We start from the raw sequence: 23175 nt of genomic DNA, 5'->3' as shown, positions 1-23175 counted from the left end.
AATGCATCTTATTTGTGCGACATGATATACACAAATCCGTTCTACAATGTGGAGTAACATGCATTACCCAAAGACCTGACCTCAAAAGATCCCACAATATGTGTATGCACTAGTTCTGGCACATCCTTTGCTCTATGTGCTCGACCTTTAGGGAATGCATCCCCATGTTGCTTTCCATAGCACCATGGCTAACATACCCTTTTTTCCTTCTTCAGCTACATGAGGCAGCCCGTACACCCTCGGTTCTTTGTGTAACTTTGCCAGGCTTCAAAGTTGATGTGACCAAATCTTCTATGCCATAGGCAACTCGTTTCACACTTTTCAATGTCAATTGCATTTGCTATCAAAACGTTGCCGTACAGTTTATACAAGTTAAACCCTGTCTCACACCGTCGGCAATGACCTTCAGTTCACTTATTTGTACAGGATTACAAACTCATAAATCTCAAAATTCATGTTCATTTGCTGATCTAAAATTGAACTTACAGATAGTGAATTAATGCATGAAACTGTAACATAATACACATTGTGTATGTGTCTGAGCTCACCAGACTCAGCCATGAGTGACAAAGGCTAGCACTAAAGGAGAAGGCTAATCAAAAAGTATTCCACATGAATATCAATATTCAAATGAGTGGACCAATCTTTCTTGGGTGTCAGATGGCATGAGGCTCCAAAATACACTGAGCAAGAATTTGTGGGAAAAGGAACCCGATGTGGGTGAAGGCACTTCTGCAGGCAGAGGCAGAGGCAAAACTGCACCTGGAGGTAGAAGCAGATAGACTCATGACAGAGGTATGCTGGTGAAGAAATTCATGGACCATCTCCTAAAGAAAAAAATGATGTTAAATATGGTTGTAATTGCTTGTTGCATAGACTAGACCTTTGGGACATGGAAAAGGTACGTGTTATTCTTCTTCAGAATAACAAAAAAGGTGATACTTTTCTTCAAGCACAAACTGTAGATGATTTGGACAGAAAGTATCAATTGCATGGAAAGAGGCAATGACAGAGCCCTTATTTGTGAAAGGCAAAAAGGCAATGCAGTCAAAGGGACCATGCTTCTACTATGGGAAGCCATGTATAAATGCAAAACTATGCTAAAGAATTGCATGATTTTTACAGAAAGAGCTGAAAGCTGCCTATTGCTTGCAAATGATGTACAATTGCTTGTCCCACTTGCAACTGCACTCCAAGACAAAAAGTCAGCTTTTTTGTGTGATTTCTTCACAATTACAGCTCCAACTCTGTCCCACATTGCTCTAATACCCTGTTGGGACAACGAGTGTGAACACAAAAAACAGTCAACTTGCATTGATAAAACCTCGTGCTGCAAACAAAGTAGCCTACGCATAAAGAACATCTTGAATGTGACAATGCCTAGATAATCTTGTTAGAATACAAGTCGACTGAGTCATTGCCCTAACGTATCATCCCTATACTTTATGACCTATCACCTAATGCCCTTGCTTTGGGCAAAGTGGGCTTAGGGCAAAGACCTTGGCAACATTACCCTCAAGATGAAGGCTTATGGTATGGTGTGCAAGTTACTACTACTAGAATGCATTCGCTCTAGGATGGTCTAAATCTTAGGGTTGGGGTGGCTTAACATATGAAGTCAGTGGCTGGTGGTGAGTTCCCCTATTATCTAATGTGTATTTTGTGAGTTATCTATCTTGGAATTCTTCTCACTCAAAGGACAATCCAAAGGTCAGGTTTGAAGTCTAGCCTTTTGATGTTGCTTTAGTTGCTATCAAAGCAAACTTCGAGATGATTGAGATATGCCTGCATTTTTGTGCAAAACACGATCAAATTCTTTAAAATTGCAAGGCGGCAATTTTGTGGGCTTTCAAGCCAAAAAATTCAGTTGAATATTGTACGTTACGGAAAAACCATGAGAATTGAAAGAAAAATCTTTAGACTTGAAGGTTTGAAATATCAGGCAAATTGATATAAGCTACTTAGAAGTTCTTTAAGCTTAGTTTATCTCAGAAGAGACTTGGTGAATAGGCACCTTTCCAAACTGATTGGGGCCCTTGTAGAATGGCTCTAATGAGGATTGATCGGTACAAATCAGCAGACTTAGAAAATAACTGATTAAGCGCTTGTATGATGACCCTAATGAGGAATGGTTGTTAGAATCACAAGATTCCCAATACATTTCTCAATTGCCCTAAAAAATTCGTTAAGGTGATTTAAGAGAAGGAGATGAAGTTTGGAATGCTTCTTTATTCATCTGTGTTCTTTGTTAATTAATATTATCTACGGAAAGCTCACCTAGCTGCTGTTTCAGAATCATGTTGCCTATCATGTGAGATCAAGAGTTCACAGCCAGGCGACTCCAAGGCAATCTCTCATTTGGGATAGATTGGAAGACTGCTGACCTCCCAGTTTTTGTAGAGAGCGATATTGCAACCGAACACTTTCTCCATTGTCCAACGTCCTCACCAAATACCTACACTCCCATCAGCACAAAGGAGAAGATAAGTGGTACCAGTCGTCTTTTCCTTCCAATGATGTCTTATATTTCACATCTTAAGCTTCATAATTAGTCCCATTTATGCAACTGTGAAACACTGGAATTTAGTGCTGCTGAAATTTGAGAGTGTACAGAATATCAATTCCTGCACCTCGAGGATCCATGATAGCTTCACTAATCTTCCTCATACTCTCAAGTCAGCCAATCTAAAATCAAAGCCGGCAAGTGTTTCTTACCATCCATTCAAGCATTGAGTAGTGATAATTGCCTCTCTGCCAACAAAACGTTCTGGAGTACGTTTATTGCCCTGGTAGACAAGACACACAAACAACCACAGCAACATCCTCAACTACATTTCAAGACACTACCAGCTATGAATCCAACACCAGCACTCAATATCCACTGTGCTTTCGCCTTTCTTTTGGGAAACTAGCTTCTGAGGCACTATTTTAAACTGATTCTGAATCCCATGACCAAGTAGAACAACAATATTACCTTGATTAATACTCGGTCATTGACTACAAACGGGAATTGGACTCCTTTAGGTCGAGAACCATCCGCTCCTGTATTTTCAGTGGAGCCTGCTAGAACCTGCATTCGATATCCCAATAACATTTGATGAGCAAACATGCTTCAAAGACAATTACCAAAAAAATGGGACCAACATACATATACAATGGTGTGCAGGGCCATTGGGCACATATGTACATGTGCGCACAACAATTTCGCACTTAGCTGGGTGGGCCAGGCTGTTAATACAACTAAGCCAAAAGAAGGCTAACCAATAAATCAACCCAGAGAAGAGACAATAGCCAAGCGAAACAAAGGGAGAAATTTTAAACTTTAGCATGTTATTATCAACTACAGCATATAAATGAGATCTATGGGACAGGAAAAAGATAAAATATACAGCATCATATTCACTTGAATAGCTCACAGGTCTGCACGAGTTGTTCCATTAAGGTTAAAAATAGTCAAAATTAGTCAAACTGGTCACTTGTACACATCATCCTCCAGCTCGCCTAAAACAGGAGCGAAACAGCAGTAACAAGATGGTCCATACCCTTTACCCCTCAAAGCATAGCCCAATGCCCCAGCCATGTGTTGGGATAAGTGTCATCAAGGGCTTGCTCTATGGTGCATATGTGCATCTAGGGGAGTCACATGTGTGTTTGTGTGTGTTGTAGAGGCACATCAAGTGCTATGATGTGTCTAGTGTGTGACCTAAGTGATGATGTAACCCAAAGGCCCCCACATGGGAGGTTCCTTTGATTTAGGCCAGTCCCACTGATGTAGGGACTGATTCCCACTGATGTAGGGGCTGATTGCCACTTATGTAGGGAAGGTGTTACCTTCTCCCCCTTTCTATAAGAGAGAGTCACCTCTCTCACAATCTATAGAGAGAACAACATTTTGGTTTCATCTTGTGCTCTCACTCCTCTTCCAAGATGCATCTATTCTATCCCACGTGATTCTACACTTGGTATCAGAGCTTTAGGTTCTAGATCTAGCCTAGCCTAGCATTAGATGCTCTCTCTAGCCTAAGCCCTAGTTAGGTGCCACATCATCATCTCTTTCCTCACCTCCATCTTCCACCTTCCCTTGCCAAAGTCAATTTTGGAATTGAGATTTCTCTTCAAGCTCGCATTCTCAGCCTCTCATCTTTCAGGAGAGTCTTCCCAAGGCCAGGGCGAATCTACAGAATAAGCTATACACGCTATCTTGCCATTTTTGGGGCGGCATTGCCTCAGGAAGCTGCATCGACCTTCTTCTTGGTTCTCACTATGGAGAGCAACATTGTTAAATCCCTTCCAGAGGGAGCTGGGCGACATTACTACCTTGTTGCTCATCAAGTCTGAGCTCATTTGGAGCAAGATTCAGGTCGAATTCATCAAAAAAACAGTTCGGGGTTCTTCTACAGTGCTGACCGACGTGCTTATCATTTGCGAAATTCCTCTTTGAGGGTGAAGCCCTACATGTTTTCCTTCCTCTCCACTGCAAAATCCCTCTGAGTTTCGGCCTCTACATATCGATTTGGAGAAGATTTTCGAGCTGCCTCTTTGGCCATGAAAGCTTGACCATGCTAGTCTAAGTTTGACTTTGGGCAGTCAAAGTTTGACTGGTAGTTTGACCAAGACTTATTTTCAGTTTGCTATGCTCATTTTCTAGCATGTTCTTGGTCATCTTTGCTTGGACATCTTGCATAAATGTTTTTCTGACTAATTGCCTCATTACTTAAGTCACATAGAGAAATCCAAGTCAAAGTATTCAAGTCGTCACTCTTTGAAGGATTATTTTTTATTGCTCATATTTCACTTGTAAGGCACTAGACACTGCCCTCGGGTAAGACCTTGCCATGGAAGCTAAGACTTTTTTGATAAGTTTGATGGAACTAGTTTCCATACTTGGCAAACAAAAGCTAAGTTTGTACTTATGAAAAAGAGGATATGGAATGTTGTGAATGGAAAGGAAAAGAAGTCTACAAAAAAAGAAGATAATTGGTTGATCAAAGACAAGAAGGGCTACTTCAACAACAAAGCAAATCTGGCTGAAGGAAGAACTCCATCAGCAAATGAAGAATCAAACTTTGAAGATAAAAACTATGCTTTTTGAGCACTTTGTCTTTTGAATTTTTGTTTATCATCACTTGGTCAAATTTTGAGGTTCTCTGCCTGGAGTAGTACTCTAAAAAGAATGTCATATGTTTTGTCTTTTGTAAATCACCTCTGGTCACCATATGATGTAGGCCCTGTGATGTGTGTTTGATCCCATGGTACCTCTTGCCAGACATGAGAAACTAGGTCCACACAAAGGCCTATGATTATCCTTGTACATGCAAGAGAGATAACCATTTGGAGGGGTCTATCCCATTTTTGTGAACCTCTCACCCTTGGGAACCCTTGCTAGCATGAGATCCTAGACATAGATTTATCCTTGACCACCATGAGATGGCATGAGAAACTATGAGACTAGATGTATCCTTAACATTGCAAGAGGCAACCCCTTGAGGGGGGGTATGTTGGGATAAGTGTGATCAAGGGCTTGCTCTATGGTGCATATGTGCATCTAGGGGAGTCACATGTGTGTTTGTGTGTGTTGTAGAGGCACATCAAGTGCTATGATGTGTCTAGTGTGTGACCTAAGTGATGATGTAACCCAAAGGCCCCCACATGGGAGGTTCCTTTGATTTAGGCCAGTCCCATTGATGTAGGGACTGATTCCCACTGATGTAGGGACTGATTGCCACTTATGTAGGGAAGGTGTTACCTTCTCCCCCTTTCTATAAGAGAGAGTCACCTCTCTCACAATCTATAGAGGGAACAACATTTTGGTTTCATCTTGTGCTCTCACTCCTCTTCCAAGATGCATCTATTCTATCCCACGTGATTCTACACCATGCACCTACCGAGGTACGAGAGGAATCAGATCATCAGACTGCATATCATTTTTCAGACCCAAAGGGCAGTAAAGAGACACTGGATATCATCAGATGCATTTGTCCCATGCATCTAGGATTTCGTAGCACAGCTCACGGTATTGTCCTTAGACTAAGAATCGACACACCTCAGGATTCTCCCATGAAACCAACGGATATGCTTGGTGTGCACTTCCAAAGACCAGCACCAAGGACCTCAGGTTTTGAGATAGCTCCATATTATAAGATCAAAAGGCCATTCCATTGACTCTTCCATGAAGGAAGTAGCAGCCTACTGTTAGAGTTAGTCATCTCCTGGCTGTCACTTAGGGAGAGAGGGCTTCCATGTGGGTGTCTGCCCAAAGAGAGGCGTAGTATTTTGTGTTGAAGATAAGTGCACACTAAGTGTACTATTTTCTAAGTCTAAAGTCTTAGTCTAGTCTTTATGTCTTGAGCGTGTGCCATGTGGCACTTCTACAATTATCCCATAAGCACTCTTGCTTTATGTCTTGTACTTTGGCCCATATATTCATGGGTCACATCATTGCAATCTATCAGTCTAGCTTGTGTCTTGTCTACACTCTTCTCAATTTCAGTCTTGTTATTTCATTTCCAGTTTCTAGTTCTAGTTCTTGCTTCCATATTCCAACATGGTATCAGAGCTAGGTTGATCCCTCTTCTCCCTCTTCTCTCCCCTCAGTCTGCCTTTTCTCAGATCTCTCTCCCGCTGCAGATCTGCCCCTCTTCTCATATTTCCCCCTCTTTCTGCCCCGCCATTGCGCTCCAGATCTGCGCGCCAGATCTGTGTGTATTCCCGCTCCAGATCTGCGCTCCAGATCTGCGCAATTCAGCCACAGATCTGAGCGCCAGATCTGCGCAGTCCTGCTGTCACTCCAACACCTGCTGTCACCCCAGATCTGCGCAGTCTTGCACCCGCTCCTGCTGTCGCTCCTGCATCAACGTACCTGCTTTCCGTACAGCGTCGTCCGTACGCCGTCCGTCCTCCGTACGTCGGTCGCCCTCCGTACGCCGTCCGTCCTCCGTACGCCCTCCGTACCTCATCCGTAACAACAACATATCAGGTTTTCCCTAAATCTTTAGAAAGTAAAAAGGGAATAAAGCCACTTTGTAAATTGTTTATAAAATGATCAGGCTAATAAGGCCTTGTGCTGATGTACAATGGCTTGTAAATTATTATTCTCAGGGTGATGAGGCATCATGCTGATGTATGTTTGTGATGTGAAAAAACCTTCTTTGAAGTGTCTTAGTTGGAAAGAATATAGACTTAGTTTGCATAATAATTACAAATATAGAAATTCAGTTGCCACATCCACTTGCACATATATACCATGTCTCTTATAGTCAACAAATGGAAAATTGCTTACCCGATTCGTCTTCTTCCCTTCAGAGCTCTCTGGCTGCTCCAAATGGTCTCTTCTCCTTTTTGGCCCTTTGAGTGAGTTTGGCCAGAAATGTTCCTCTCTTTTGTAAGCCTGAACAGCAGCACGAAGAGCTGAAACCCAACACATGCATCATGTGAGCTGCGAGTTCATGCACATCAAGGCAGGAGTCCAAGGTCACATATCCCCAATGTGGACTATTGGAAAAAGCATATACACAAAAGCTAGTCAAAAGAGCCATCAAGCTTCATGGTGTCAAGCTCAAATACAAAGAGGAAAACGCCTTAAGAATTAATAACCTCACATTTAACGGTCTACATTGACCTAGCCACACACCAAAGAAAAAAATGTACCATCATCATTTCAGCTATAAGACTACCTTAATTATGATTTGTTTCAACTACTACGCATATGATATGATTCTGCATACCATAGTTTGGAATCAATGACCCAGGAGGTACAGGCGCCCCACAGCTCAAGCACAGGTTCTGTGAAAACAATCATATTGGCTAATTTGTCATAATCAAACCATCAATTTAGATATATTCGAAAGATTGCATTCACAAGTGTGCTGTAAGATGCAAACTTTTTCTCTAAATGCTTCTTGCATTTGTGTATGCTGGGCATATGCATTAATATTTTCGTTAAATTTTCAAAAACATGCCATTAAAAAGCTCTAGCCCAACGAAACTTGCTGAGACCCTTGGGGAGGCTAATGCAACGACCCCACCCACCCCCCCCAAAAAAAAAAACATCAGGACAAATTGCATCATTGGCGCAAAGTACACTTCAAATAAAAGACTAAAAGAAAAACAATGGCACAAACAACCCTAAAGACAGAGAGCTGCAGTTCCAAATTCCAACATAGAGTTCAAATCCTTGAGATTGTCAGAAAAAAAGGGTCAACTCCCACTTCTAAGCCCCTAACTGAGGGAACCATGGGCGAGTGACACCTATAGCAGGATAGGGGGACTATGGAGGGGAGAGAGGCTCCCATGTGGGCAGCACAGGCTGTCACATGGGCGGTTAACAGAAATCCTTCTTGCATTTGTTTGGAAACACCACAGGATGATCAACTGTCCTCAACGGGCTGCCATGAGGCTGCCCTTCATTTGGGCTGCCATTGGGCCTCTAGGGAGGGGTCATAGGCTGAGACATTGTTCAGCTGACACCCATGGAGTGGCTATATGGCTGGGAAGCCCAGCAAATAGGGCTGCCATATGAGGGCTTGTATAGCCCCAAAGGTGAGCTGTCTGATAACCCTTGTCAGCCAGCAAAGGCTGGTCTGCAGTCAGCAGGAGCGGTTAGCCAAACCCTAAAGAGGTTGGCAATAACAGGTCGGCCAAACCCAATTGGGTCGGCCTGCAGCAGGGACAGTCGGCCAAAACAGAGGGTATTTCAGCCCTATAAAAGGCCCCCATGTGGGGATGGAACTCATCAGAACTGCTCATTGCAGACTGCAATCCAGCTCACAGAAACACACTAGAAAAGGCAGATTAGTTAGCAGCAATGGCACATTAGTCAGACAGTATACCAGAGAAGGGGGACCAAAGGCGCAGTCCCAGCAGGATACAGCAAAGACACCAGCATATTCAGCAACCTTCAGCTCATGTGAAGAGATCATCCGGTGAACAGATCAGGGGGGCTGACTTAGGCATTTTGGGGCTCCTCTTTAATTCACTTAAGACCTCACTTGAGAGGCATGCAGCAGAATGATTGAGCGGAAGATTGGACAGCAGTTTGTCACGTTTATGTAGGTTGTGAGTGCACTTTGTATCTATGTTTTGGTCCTCTCAGTGGACATTTTTCTTCATCTTTTGGTTGCTACATCTCATTGTCTATTTCAAACTGAGTATGGGTGACTGCTCGTCGCTCCCTACCCTAACCATGCACCATCGGCCCGCCTCCTCTTAGCTTCTCCTTCAAGCTGGGGCAGTGTTGAGCTTCTTGCTGAGCACCACCACCACCCCAGCCCTTTTTTTCCTTTCTCCTAGGCCCTGGCTCATCAGATGATTTGGTCAGCCCTCGCTAGTCTTGAAGCTGCTGTCTCGATCCAGCCAATCAGCCCCTCTTGGGCTGCGACAACGGAGGGCACACCACTCTCGTCATTACATTGGGTGGACTTTGGGGAGTGCTTCATGGGTGCATGGTTCCATTGCAAAATACATTTTCTTCCGCATTTGGTTCGCTCCCTTCCCTTTTCTCCCTCCAAGCAGGTTCGACGGTCGAGTTACCAGATGGGTCCTCATCTCAGGCTTTTGTGCAGGTTTTCTCGTTGGAGGAAAGTAGGCATTGCCCCTAGAAAGAAACAGGTCCCCCCCACCCCTTTCACAGGCTTGAGCAGTTTTTTTGCTTTGGGTTTTTGCTTTTGGGATATGTATTGAGGGTTTGAGAGTGATTTTATCTCCCACCTCATGATTTTTTGGGTTTTTGTGGAGGCTTGGGATGTAGGCTACTCCCGTAGTGTATACCATGGAGCTAACAAGACGTCCAGCTTATTCATGAAAAATGCTCAAACTCAATTTTGTAAACAAAAACGAACATTGCAGCTGTCAAGACAAGGGTTTAGTCTTCACCGATTCTGACTTCATTACAGTGACAATCCTATGGTGTTTATATATCATTGTACAACCATGTGCACTCAAACATGCAAACATAACCAACAACCTTAACCATTATAAAGTTCACCCGAATAATTCAATTCTATCTGGGACAGATTTATAGAGTTACAAGAATGCTTTCTTGAGCTATGTTAAGTTGTCTCATTGATAAATTTATTGTTGCCAAGAAAATATCACATATCCAAAGAGATTATTTTTATTGATAAAATTTTATACCACTCAAATGCACAGGACTGTAACTATCACATTGGTACAAACCGTTTCCATCACACGATGAAGGCCACTTTTGCCAAACGAATGACCACACTGAGCCACCACTGCATCATCCATGAGTAGGCCCCTACAATTCCAACGCGCATAGGATGAGCACAGAAATCATAAGGACAAAGAGCCAAACATATCTTGAGATCCCCCCCCCCAAAAAAAAAAGGTTAAAAAGTAGCTGAATTTCATTTATTTCATATGGGCTATAGCATTCCAACGCACCAATATGTGTGTGTATGTACGTGCACGCATAAGAGCGTGTCAGTTGGTGGGTGGATGGGAGGGTAGGTGGGTGTCTAGAAAAGGAAAGATTATATCACCATGTCTATATAATCCAAATGGTCTAGGAGACCACTCGGAGGGAGAATAGGTACTTCCCTCTAGAAGATGTAGATGAGTTCTAGGATCACCATAACAACTAAATAGTCTCTAAGTATTGGAGTTTGGTAGGTCACCTCCCCACCTGTGAGACCCCACATGTGGAGAGCATTGGGGAGGTGCACCAGAAGGGCCCGGACCATGGGGGAAACATGTGACCAGAACAGCGGCAAAGGTTGCTCAGAAAAAGAAATGGGAGTACCTGAAATGGAGGCTGCAGCAAGCAATGGAAGACTGCAATACACAGGTACCTTCCAGAGCACTGCAGAGCTGATCAGGCCACAAAAATCAGGTCAGATCATGCGGAACGAAGTCAGCTGGAACTGGACCGACACATGGCTGTCAGGCAACTGTTTCTGGGATGGATTAGAGCTAGCCTGCAGGCAGCAAACAGAGCAGAGGGCTGCACAGCAGCCAGGAGCAAAAGGCACAGGTAGCAGAGGCTTCTGGGAGCTACAAGAGCCGGTCGGGTCACCCAGATAGGGTCAGGCCAGTGCAGATCAGAGTCGCATGTAGCAGATCTGCCAGGTGGCAGTTAGGGCCTAGGTGCCCGGCAGCTTTCCACAGACTCCAGCCTATAAACGGCCGCCAAAGGGAGCATTCACTATTCCAGTTTTCCAAACCACTGGTGCCTCAACTTCGCTGCCAGGGAGGTCCAGAACTACAGCAAAAGGTCTTCACAAGAGGCTGCCTACACAGCAGCAAGGGAAGACGAAATCAGTGGAGTCTTGTGCCTCACCAAGGGCTGCCTATACAGCTGCAAGGAGGTCAAGGTCCAACAGAGTAAACTTTGCCTTACAGAGTGCTGCGGATCGGAGCAGCAAAAGGTGTGTTTGCAGGGTACCGTTAAAAAGCCCACACAAGCTCTAGGAGAGCGACGCAGGTTGAGTGTTTGAAGGCGCCACGAGGAGGTATGAGAGCAGTTCTTGGGTGTCACAGGGTTCCACATCCTGCTGATAGAGGGTGGCACCCTGTCCCATATGCTTTGGTCCATCCTTGGACAAGAATATATTACTGTTTCTACTCTCTCTCTCTCTCCGCAGAGGGACACAGCCCATATGAGACGATCCATGATGACATCACGGAGGTCTCTAGACAAGGAGACACCCTCCTCCTAGGGGACTTCAATGCACGGACAGGAGATAGACAGGTGGGTCTGCTTGACTTCACAGATGACAGAGACCCCCAAAGTCCTAGAGCTAGATGCAACTGAGCTACGGATATTGAGACACTTTGCAGATGCCCCACAAGTGACAAGATATGGACCACATCTACTTGACTTGGGGCAGTCCATGGCTTGATCATCTAGAATGGTCTTCAGAGATGGCCATTGTCTGGAGGACTCACCTTCCCACATGGAAGGTGGGTCAAGTACAGTGGACTACCTACTAGGCTTTGTCTCAAGGATACACGATTTCATTGTACCCTCGCCCGCCCCCATTCGGAGCCGACCACTCATTCCTGGCCCTCCATGTCTCTGCTACTATGCTAGCCACAAGGAGAGCCCCCATCACGCCTAACGTGTCCAGATCCACTTTGATCATGCCCTCGACCTAGTGTACGTGAGTCACTTAGCTAGGGCACACCCAACCCTACTCGATGATGACATAGACCTCACACGCACCTCGGACGGCCTTGTTTCAGTGGTACAGGACACTGCCACCAGATCCTTTCCCACAACCCCAATCCACACGAGTCCAACATGGGAAGATGCCTCAAAACCCTTGGTTTGATACCGAGTGCAGAGAGGCAAGAGCCCACCTCATACGATAGCAAACCTTAGGACACCTGACGTCATCTGACAAGCAGCTTGGGATTTTTGCAGTTTCTTTTGGACTCAGTTTGAGTCACATCTGAGCACTTGGGAGTTTTCATTTGGACACATTGGCAGTAGAATTTACTTCTTTGCAGATAAATTGCAAATTGGGGCTTTCACACAATTTGCCCCTTTTTGAGTTGCAATTTCTTGCAAAAATTTGGGGCTTTCTGCTTTACACAGCAATTTCTTGCATTTTTGGGGCTTTCAGGCAATTTGCCCTCTTTTGGATGCAATTTCCCTGAAGAAATTGGGGCTTTTGGCATTCTGATGCAATTTGGCAGTGTACAAGCATTTTGGGACTGTTGCAAGTATTTTCGAGTGACATTGGAGAGCATTTGTAGGATAATTGAAGTGCATTCTGAGCCTTTGACAGGCTGTGACAGTGTTTGTCACTGTGGGTAGATTTTTCTTTGTAGATTTTACTTGTGCATTTTATCCCAGGAAGGGATTTCACTTGGTCACTCTGCTGTATTTTTTGAGATTATCTGGTGAAAATGGCTCAGAACAACTCAAATGAGGTGTTCGGGGTTCTCACACAGAAGGATAAGTTGGAAGGCACCAACTACTCCTCCTGGAGTTTCATGGTTTGCAATATCTTGGTTGGCAGACATCTTTGGGATTATGTCAATGGAGATGAAGCAAGACCAGATACAGCGACTACACCTGTCACTCCTACAGCTGGAGGCAGGGGTAGAGGTACAAATGCAGCACAAGTTGTTCGAGCAGCCGCTCCAAGAGCTCCCACAGCAAAGCAGTAATTTCTCTTTCTGTAATTTCTCTTCCTGTCAAGAGGTTCATTATACCTCATATTCGGTCATGCAAGACATCTGTGGCAGCTTGGGAGATACTAGAGAGTATGTTTGTAGCAAGAAATGATGCCAGGGTTTCCTTTCTGAAGCGAGAACTTCCCATACACATATGGAGGAGGAGGATTCCATGAATTCTCACCTCACAAAGCTTCAGGACCTCAGAAAACAATTGCTGAATATTGATGAAGTCATTCCGGATTCAGAGATGATCACCACCATTCTAAACTCTCTTCCTAAGTCCTATCTCGGTTTCCACACCTCGCTGAATTTGTCATTGAGGGGGGGTAGAAATCCTCTCTCCTTTCACGAGTTGGTAGGACTTCTGTTGCAGGAGGAACAAACTTGCTGCTGAAATATGGCAACCCGGGCTGGCGAGCATGCTATGCTCTCCAAGTTCGAGCCCAAGGGTAAAGGGCAGCAAAAGCCACATGCCAATCAGCCCACACATCAGCATAAAGCTGATTCTGGACAGCCTTCTTATAAGGCAAAGGGTGATACAAATAAGCAGAAAAAGAAGGGCATCTGTCATTATTGCAACAAGCGAGGTCATTATATTGTAGAGTGCAAGAAGCGCATAGAAAAGGGATTCCAGTATGGCTGTGTCAAATGCATCAATTCCACATTCTCATGATGGAAGAGATGTTGCAACCAACTTTGTTGAAGAGCACTATGCCTTTCTGTCTTGCACTTCAGATTTTTCTGTGGGTAGTTCTGATATGACAGCCACTAATGATGATAACCCATATGCTTTCTTGACTTGCAGTTATGATCCTTCAAAGGATGAATGCTCTTTTTGTTGGAGGTTATGGCCTTCACCCTCATGTGCATGTGTGGAAAAAAGGGGGAATACCCCGCGTTGTTGACACGTGTACAAAAAAGGGGGATACCATCCCATAATCACTTGTGGCCCTTGGAAAACCTTGTATATAATGCCTTGATTCAACCCCTCTCTCTAATCCCTCTTGGGACTTTTTGGGAGGAGAGAGAGGCTTCTTGCACGTGGCTATGGGGCGGGGTTTGGGACCCCTGCACCCGACGTGTTTTTCGAGGTGACACATGCCATTTGCTACGTGTCCCTCCAACATGGTATCAGAGCCAGGTTTGGTGGTGCTGCTGCGTGCTGTGGCGACACGTAGTAGTACTACGCCTTTCTGATAGGACCTCGGCTACAGAGTGTCGTGATCTATGGCGGATATTGAAAGTGCGACATTATTACGGTAGGGTGGCTGCTACTGGCACCGGCGGCTGTCTGTCTGTCGACTGGTTTGGTTTGACGCGTGGGCTTTGAATGCACTTTGGGGCAGCTTTGATTTGCGTCTACCCCCGTGCTGTTTGCAACGTGTCAGCCTTTGTGTGTGCTTAGATTTAATGCTTCGGGTTCGTCCATGGGGGAGTGTTGGAGGTAATGGCCTTCACCCTCATGTGCATGTGTGGAAAAAAGGGGGAATACCCCGCGTTGTTGACACGTGTACAAAAAAGGGGGATAACCATCCCATAATCACTTGTGGCCCTTGGAGAACCTTGTATATAATGCCTTGATTCAACCCCTCTCTCTAATCCCTCCCGGGACTTTTTGGGAGGAGAGAGAGGCTTCTTGCACGTGGCTATGGGACGGGGTTTGGGACCCCTGCATCCGGCGTGTTTTTTGAGGTGACACGTGCCATTTGCTGCGTGTCCCTCCAACACTTTTAGCGTTGATGAGGCACTTCATACTTGCTATTTTGACAGTGGTGCTTCAAAGCACATCACTTCCAAGAAGAGCCTGTTTGTAACTCTGCATTCTTCACCCACCAAAAAGAAGGTAACTTGTGCAAATAATTCTTCTTATTCAGTGTGTGGAGTGGAAGACATTATTCTCACATCCACTGATGGCACAGATTTCAGAATTTCAGATGTTCTCTATGTGGCAGGGATAAAGAAGAATTTGCTTTTAGTGTCCTCACTCAATAGAGGAGGATTTCAGATTGTTTTTTATGATGACAAGTGTGCAATCAGAGACAAAGAGAATGACTATGCTTTGATGTTGTCTCGCACTTTGTATTGGGGTCTTTTTCAGCTTAATCTATATGAAAAAAGATCCCATCTTGCATTATCAATTAGCACTCCCACTGCTGCGATGCAAAATGCGGAGTTATGGCATGCCAGATATGGGCACATGAGCGATGGCAGCTTAGTGACACTTCAAAGACATGATATGGTTGATGCATTGCCTCCTTTGGAGTCGCCTCCTCCTCATGCATGTGAAAGCTACATTCTTAGCAAAATGCATAGACTTCCCTTCAAAAAGAATGGTGCAGTGAAAGCTACACGAAAATTACAGGTTATTCACAGTGATGTCTGCGGTCCCATGAGGACACCTGCTTTTGGGGGTTATCTCTATTTTGTTACATTCATAGATGACTTTACCAACTACACTTGGGTCTATGGTCTCAAGGCAAAATCAAAAGTGTTTATGCATTTCAAACACTTTGTGGCTATGGTTGAGAATGAGACAAGACTCAAGGTGCAGACACTTCGAACAGATAGAGGGGGGGAGTATATGTCTCATGAATTTGAGACTTTTTTGAAAGAAAAAGGCACCATGCATCAGCTTATAGTGAGGCTTACACCTCAACAAAATGGCAAAGCTGAGCGGAAGAATCGCACTGCCTAGATGCATGCTCACAAGTAAGAAGTTGCCTCACAAGTTTTGGCTAGAAGGCCTCATGTGTGCCAACTATATTTTAAATCGGGCTCCTACAAAGGCTTTGAAGACAATCACTCCCTATGAGGCATGGCATGGGAGAAAGCCTTCAATGGACCATTTAAGAGTTTTTGGTTGTGTTGCATATGCCCACGTGCCTGTGGAGTTCAGACACAAGTTGTCAGATAAGGCACTTAAATGCATTTTTGTGGGATATAGTTCACAAAGCAAAGGCTATCATCTCTACAATCCTGCTACACGCAAGATTTTTGTTAGTAGAGAAGTTATATTCTCTGAAAATTCTGCACATACACATGCTGAATTTCAGATTCCAGCCTCTTCAAATAATGTGTTTGAGGGGATGCTTCCTATAGCATTTGGTTCCCCCGCTGAAACTCAGAATTTACAGCAACCTCCGCCAAATCCACATGTACAGATTCAGCCTCCAGCTGATTTAGTACAGGGTGTGGATGAAGTTGTCAAGCAAGAAATTCAAGAGATACACGCAGCCAAAACAGTCCCGAATTGGTTGCTTCAGACTCTCAAGAAGAGTAAGCTTGAGGCTCCATTGCCTGGCAGGACTCGTAGTGCAGTAAGGCACACAGGGGGGGCTCTTTCAGTTGAATCAGCTTATGCAAGTACTCTTCTTGATGAGGAAGAACCTGAGACATTTGAAGAAGCAAAGGATAATGTGCATTGGATGAATGCCATGCACGATGAATTGCCGTCCATTCATAAAAATCAGACTTGGGATGTCGTGGATTTGCCACCAGGTAAGAATGCCATAGGTACACGTTGGGTTTTCAAAGTCTAAAAGAAACCCAGATGAGTCCATTGATCGGTACAAGGCAAGGCTGGTTGCAAAAGGATATGCTCAGAAAAAGGGCATAGATTATGAGGAGACTTTTGCTCCTACATCCAGGATGACCACCATCAGGTCAGTTATAGCAATGGCTGCAAATTTTGAATGGAATGTTCATCAGTTGGACATTAAAACAGCTTTCCTTAATGGAGACTTGTTGGAAGAGATTTATGTCGAACAACCTCCGGGCTTTGAAATTTCAGGAAATGCACATCAGGTATGCAAGCTGAATAAAGCTTTGTATGGGCTGAAACAAGCCCCACGTGCATGGTATGCAAAAATTGATGCCTTTCTAACCAGCAAGGGGCTGCACAATAGTCCAACTAAAGCACCCTCTACATCAAGAAGGATGGGTGGGATATTTTGGTCATCATTCTTTATGTAGATGACATGCTGCTCACCAGATCAAATGAGGAAGTAATTGCAGATTTCAAAGTCCAATTGAAAGCTACATTTGATATGTCAGACTTGGGCTTGTTACATTTCTTTTTGGGGATCCAATTTATTCAAGAGAAACGTGGCATTGTTATGTCTCAGTCCAAGTATGTTCAAAAGCTCTTGGACAGATTCAACATGCATGATTGCAAGCCTATGTCCACTCCCATGGAGCCGGGGCTGAAGCTTACAATGCATGATGCGGGTGAATCAATGATGGGATATCTCAAGGTGTATGCCTCAGGCACACCTTGGTTTCTATGTGTGAGTGCTAGAGGCACAGTTAGGTGCCCATAAGCACAGTTAGCTGGTGGAGAGCCACATAGGATGATTGAGAGAATCTAGGAGCAGATTGAGGAGATGATTGTGGAGCTCTGAAGTCATCAGTGATGTCAGTGAGCATGTATGAGGTGCCTACTTAATGACCTCACTCTTCTTCATTCTACAAGCAAGTAATGCAAGTATTCTGAGTTTGTGTCCACTCTTTCCTTTCCTTTCAGCTTACCAACATGGTATCAGAGCCCTTTGATCCCCCTTGAGCCCATTTCTGCCACATCATCATCTTCTTCTTCATCTTCTTCTTCTCCATTTTCCTCTTTCTTCCCAAAATCTTTGAGAGCTTGGTTCTCCACCTACAAACAACCATTGCCCAAACCCTCTGAGCTGGAAACTCCTCTAGTATGGGCGAACTTCTACCTGCAAGCAATTGAAAAAAAAAACGTCTGTGGTGGCTGCCATTCCCTAAACAGCGTATTTTTCGCCATTTCTTCTACTGCTCAATACTCCCTGCCTGCTCCGCCATTGCCTGAGCCCTCTTAGAAGTAGATGGGCGACCTCAAGACGAAGATTTTGAGCCATTTTTCAGGTCATTTGGTTCAGTAACGAGGGAGAAATCGTCAAAACTCAGGTTCAGCCTGTAGCAACTCTCCTGGGCAAAAGTGCGCACCATTTCGTCCAACCTCTGTGCTGGACCCTCTCTGGTATATGAGCTTTCTTTTGCTTCAGAAAGCCCTCTTTTCCTTGCTTTGAAGAGTGAGCTACAAGCCCTCCAAGTTCAGCCTTTTGGTTTTGACAGTTTTGGACAAGCTTTTGAAGATGATGCTACATAAAATGCTACTCTAGCATTTCTGGTTTTTTGAAACTTTCAATAACTTTAGTACAAGTGTGGCTTCAGTTTTGTTTTGAATTACTAGACCTGATTTTGATTGGAAAGTATTCATTTTAGCCACTTCTATGAAGCATGTAAGAAGAAGCATCATTGATTGAATATTGGTCACTAGTCTTTGCTACATCAAGTGCTCATATTTTGGAAGTCTTTCAATTATTTTTTGCCTTGTAAGAGAGATAGACACTGCCCAATATCTGGGTTAGACCCTCTCATGGCTACCCTATTGAATCTAGAGAAGTTCAATGGAAAGGGCTTCCACACATGGCAGATGAAGGTGAAATTTGCATTGATGAGGGAGAACTTATGGGGACTTGTCAAACCGACTCCTACCGCTTCTTCTACGGCGTCCAATGCTGGAGAATCCTCAACTCCGACACGACCGGCAAGGGATCCAGCCAGAGAAGAAAAAGCATACGGTATCATTGCTCTTGCTTTAGGAGATGATTATATTCACCATATCTCTGACTTGGAGTCTCCTTCGGAAGCTTGGCAGAAGCTTGACATGATTTTTGGTGCTAGCTCTCACATCTCTAAACTATCACTTAAAATCTCTTTCTTTGAATTGAAGATGGCTAGTGGTACTACTTTAGCAGCTCATGTCAACTATATGCGGAGTCTTATGACTCAATTAGCTTCTATCAACTCTCCTATTACTCCAGATGATGCTATGGCAGTGTTACTTAAGAGTATGCCTGAAGATTATGATCACATAGTTAGCACTTTGAAAAATCTTCCTAATCCTAATCTTGAAGGTATTATCTCTGCTCTCCAAGAAGAAGAAAGGCATATGGAGCTCAGGAAAGGCAATGACACTGTTTATGCTGTAAAAGTCCAGAAGGGCAAGTATACCCCTTGCAATCACTGTGGAAAGACAAATCACCTTTCAAAGGACTGCTTCAAAATTAATCCATGCAAGCACTGTGGCAAGAACAACCATAATGAGAAGTTTTGCAAAGCCAAAGCAAAGACAGAAAATGCAAATCTACTTTCAGTTAATGAGCCTCCACAAGATGAGGCATCCTTTGAAGATTATGCATTCTAAAACATTTCTATGTATGCTCCAGATCTCTCTTTTTATGTCAAGGTACTCAGCCTGGATAGTCCTCCAAAATGAATGAAAATAAACTATTGTGTTTTGTGTGTTTTGTAAACACCTCTGGTCACCTTATGATGTACGCCATGTGTATGTTTTGCTCCATGGTACCTCCTGCAGACATTGTGTGCATGTACATGCAGGGGAGATAACCATTGGAAGGTCTTTTTGTATCCCTTTTGTTTACCTTACATCCAAGGGAACCCTTGCTAGCACGAGAACCTAGCCATAGATTTATCCTTGACCACCATGAGATGGCATGAGAAACTATGAGACTAGATGTATCCTTGACATAGCCTGAGGCATTCCCTTGAGGGGGGGTTTGATGGGATATCTCAAGGTGTATGCCTCAGGCACACCTGGGTTTCTATGTGTGAGTGCTAGAGGCACAGTTAGGTGCCCATAAGCACAGTGAGCTGGTGGAGAGCCACATAGGATGATTGAGAGAATCTAGGAGCAGATTGAGGAGATGATTGTGGAGCTCTGAAGTCATCAGTGATGTCAGTGAGCATGTATGAGGTGCCTACTTAAGGACCTCACTCTTCTTCATTCTACAAGCAAGTAATGCAAGTATTCTGAGTTTGTGTCCACTCTTTCCTTTCCTTTCAGCTTACCAACAATCAATTGATGTCACACTCTATAGCCAGGCTGTTGGATGCCTCATTTATCTCTGCAATACACAACCTGATATTCAGTTTTCAGTTTCTCAGGTGAGCAAGTATATGCACAGCCCAAAGATTATGCATTGGCAGGCTGTAAAACGCATCTTCCGTTACTTGCAAGGTACAAAGTCTTTTGGCTTGATGTTTCCAAGGGGGGGTGACTTGCAGATGCATGCTTATAGTGACTCAGATTGGGCTGGAGACTATGATACTAGGCAGTCCACCACTGGGAATTGTTTCTTTCTAGGACATGCTTGCATTTCTTGGTTGAGCCAGAAACAATCTACAGTGGCTACCTCCTCATGTGAAGCTGAGTACAGGGCAGCTTTCACAACGACAGTTGAATGTGTTTGGCTGCGTCGTTTGTTTGCTGATCTTCATCTTTCATTGGAGGGTCCTTCTCCGATTCTCACTGATAGTCTGAGTGCTATAGCAGTGGCAAAGAATCCTGTGTTTCATGCTCGCACAAAGCACATTGAGGTTCACGATCACTATGTCAAAGAGAAGTTGCATACAGGAGAGATCAGTATGATCTATGTGTCAACACATGACAATGTTGCAGACATCTTCACCAAAGCACTTCCACGTGAAAAGTTTGAGGCATTTCGCAGTGCCCTGAACTTATCTCCTTTTGGTGATTGATCATTTCCTTGTACATGACATTGGCACTGCAGGGGGGTGTTAGAATTATTATTATATTCTAGCAGTGACCAATGTAATGTAATAAGTAGGTTAGGGGCACTTTTCCCTCTTTAGAGGTTTTTCCCCTAACCATAGTTAGTTCACTAACTACGGTTAGTGAAGGATAAGGTTTTGTCACTTAGACAAAACCTTGTATTACTCACATCTATTGCAAACTTACGTTCAGCTCTTTGACTCTCCTACTCTCTCTTTATGTAACAGAAACGTTCATGCTTTTCTTACTGGGCTTGCCTTTCTCTTGCTTGCTGTTCTTTATTTTTGGTATCAACATTGAACACGGACCAAGAAACTTGAAAATCAACAGCTTTGAGCTCTCTCCAACTATCACGGTTGTCACTACCCCAGTGAAGCTCCTTGGCAATTTACCAAGCACGAGAGTGACCAATTGATTGTTGTCCACTCTCTGATCCACAGCGGCCAGTTGATCTTTTAAAAATGACTCGATGATCACTGACCTATCTTCCTCCAACTGCAGCATGAATAGCGACTGGAATTTGCTGCCTCGAGAACATCCTTAAGAATCATCCATGCCTCAGGCGAAGTATCTGCCAGTTGAATGTGTGGAAGCCTTGAATCTACAGTTGTCCCGATCATCATTAATAATGCATCAATATCTTTCTCCATCCGTTCTTGGTGGCACCTGGATTTGCCATGTCAGGCTATCTTTCCTGATGCATCTTTTCAATCTTCTCATTTAATTCCCGTCCTTCAATTATCTCCACAATCTATGTGCAACCATGTGACTTTGAATCTTGATCTTCCAGATCAGATAGTTCATTGTGTACTTATAATCGCATCGACCTTATTGTCAAACCTCTATTGATCTGAATAGCCTACCACTTTCTATTATAGAAGTCAATCTCTAGCTGGATGGGTTGATAACCAAGGCATATACCTCCTAACTTCAGATTTTGCCATCCTTTGAAACCCTAGTCTCTTAGAACTTCTCTTCCAAGCACCCCCCCGTCTATGGCTCTCCATATAGACAACTAAGCTGTAATATCATGTTAAAAGAAACCGAACTACCTAGCTAGTTTCTCCTTGCAGCGAAAATAGGAATGGATATGGCATATGCAATGGAAGAATCACAAGACCAGTGAAGGGAATGCTTTATCCTTTGATGTGTCCACAAGAGAGAGCTCACAAGCACGAATTGTGGAGAATAGACAACATTAGAACAATCCAAAATATCTCAAAGTATATTGCACAAAACTGAGCCAAACACTTCTTAGCGAACGCTCTCACAAAGATCCCAAAACATGTAGCAATCTGCTACCCTAGATGCTCTCTGGTGAGCAATGTACTGCTCCTACTTCTGTCCTTGCACCCCTCAGGTTGTGTACTTCAGTCACCATCTGAAGTGTGAGTTCCTTAGAAAACATCCTCCCCAAGCAAGTACAGCTGAGGTCTGCCCACAATTGAGCATAAGACTGCTGCTCCCTACTCCCGAAGCTGCTCCGCCATAGCCTCCTCTCTAGCTCCCCTCCAGCCCGCCTCTGCCTTCCTCGCCACTCCTTGCCCGCACCCCCGCGACGACTCCTCCCATCGCACTCTTTCGCTCTCCCGCGCCTCCTTCTGCCCCACCCGCAGCTCCTTCTACCCCCCCACCTCCTCCTCGTCCGCCCCTGCTCCTCCTCCTACCCCCCCCCCCCCCCGCACCTTTTCTTCCACCTCCATGCTTCTCCTCCTCCGGCCATCCCTCACCCACACCTTCTCCTCCACCCCCGCTCCTTCTCCATCCACCGCCCTGCTCCCTTCCCACCTCTAACCCCCCTCTGCCTTTGCCCCCCCCCCCCCGCGTGGGCCGCTGCGGATGAACTCTCCTCTCCTCCCCCGCCAGCTCATCTCCCTCCCACCCCTCATTTTCCTCCTCCCCCTTTAATCCTTCTTATTCCCCCTTTTTCCACCCCTCCTCTTCCTTCTACATAGCTTCGGGTTAATTGGCTTACACCTCGGAGAAAGTAAGCTTGGTGGTGACACTTGTCCGGTCAGAAGGCTCCCGATTCCCGGTGATGCTCCACTTCCCAAGGCTTCCAAAGGAATGCAGAGCCATCCTTTCCTCCATTGGTAGAGCATTTGGCATGGTGCTGAAGTCCCCGCCAAATTCGGCAACTTCAATGGTAGCAGACAACGGGGTCTCCAGGATCAGATTAGTGGTTGAGAGCCAAGGGTCCCTCCTAGAGCTGATCCTCCTCAAGACCCTCGAAGGGGGTACACTTCATCAGAGAGTAGAGATCTTCGGCTTACCAAGACAACGTCTTCGTTGCAAGCAAATGGGCCATCTAGCCCAAAACTGCCCTTGTGGTCAGGGATGGACTCCTCTCCCCTCCCCCGCAAGACAGGCAGAGTCAGCAAGCCAGAGCCCGGCACCCCTCCAACCAGGAG

At 44.7% G+C, this 23175-nt stretch overlaps 1 protein-coding gene across 3 annotated transcripts in view; it reads right to left on the bottom strand.

Annotated features, from left to right (window-relative positions):
- The window catches only part of LOC147904314 (uncharacterized), an 86352-nt gene that overhangs the window by 48469 nt on the left and 14708 nt on the right, over positions 1-23175 (bottom strand). For all 3 annotated transcript variants that reach the window (XM_087385789.1, XM_087385805.1, XM_087385796.1), the window contains exons 2-7: positions 10174-10255; positions 7725-7782; positions 7280-7407; positions 2975-3070; positions 2716-2786; positions 2385-2455 (exon numbers count right to left, since the gene is read on the bottom strand). In XM_087385789.1, coding sequence (XP_087241915.1) covers positions 2385-2455; positions 2716-2786; positions 2975-3070; positions 7280-7407; positions 7725-7782; positions 10174-10255 — 506 coding nt within the window. The remainder of the gene's footprint in view (positions 1-2384; positions 2456-2715; positions 2787-2974; positions 3071-7279; positions 7408-7724; positions 7783-10173; positions 10256-23175) is intronic.

This window comes from Dipteris shenzhenensis, chromosome 2 (genome assembly GCF_047967505.1).
Source record: "Dipteris shenzhenensis isolate YYH24624 ecotype China chromosome 2, Dip_SZ_1.0, whole genome shotgun sequence".
NCBI classification, from domain to species: Eukaryota; Viridiplantae; Streptophyta; class Polypodiopsida; order Gleicheniales; family Dipteridaceae; genus Dipteris; species Dipteris shenzhenensis.
The sequence above is the reverse complement of the archived record's forward strand: the minus strand, read 5'-3'. Positions and strand labels throughout refer to the sequence as shown.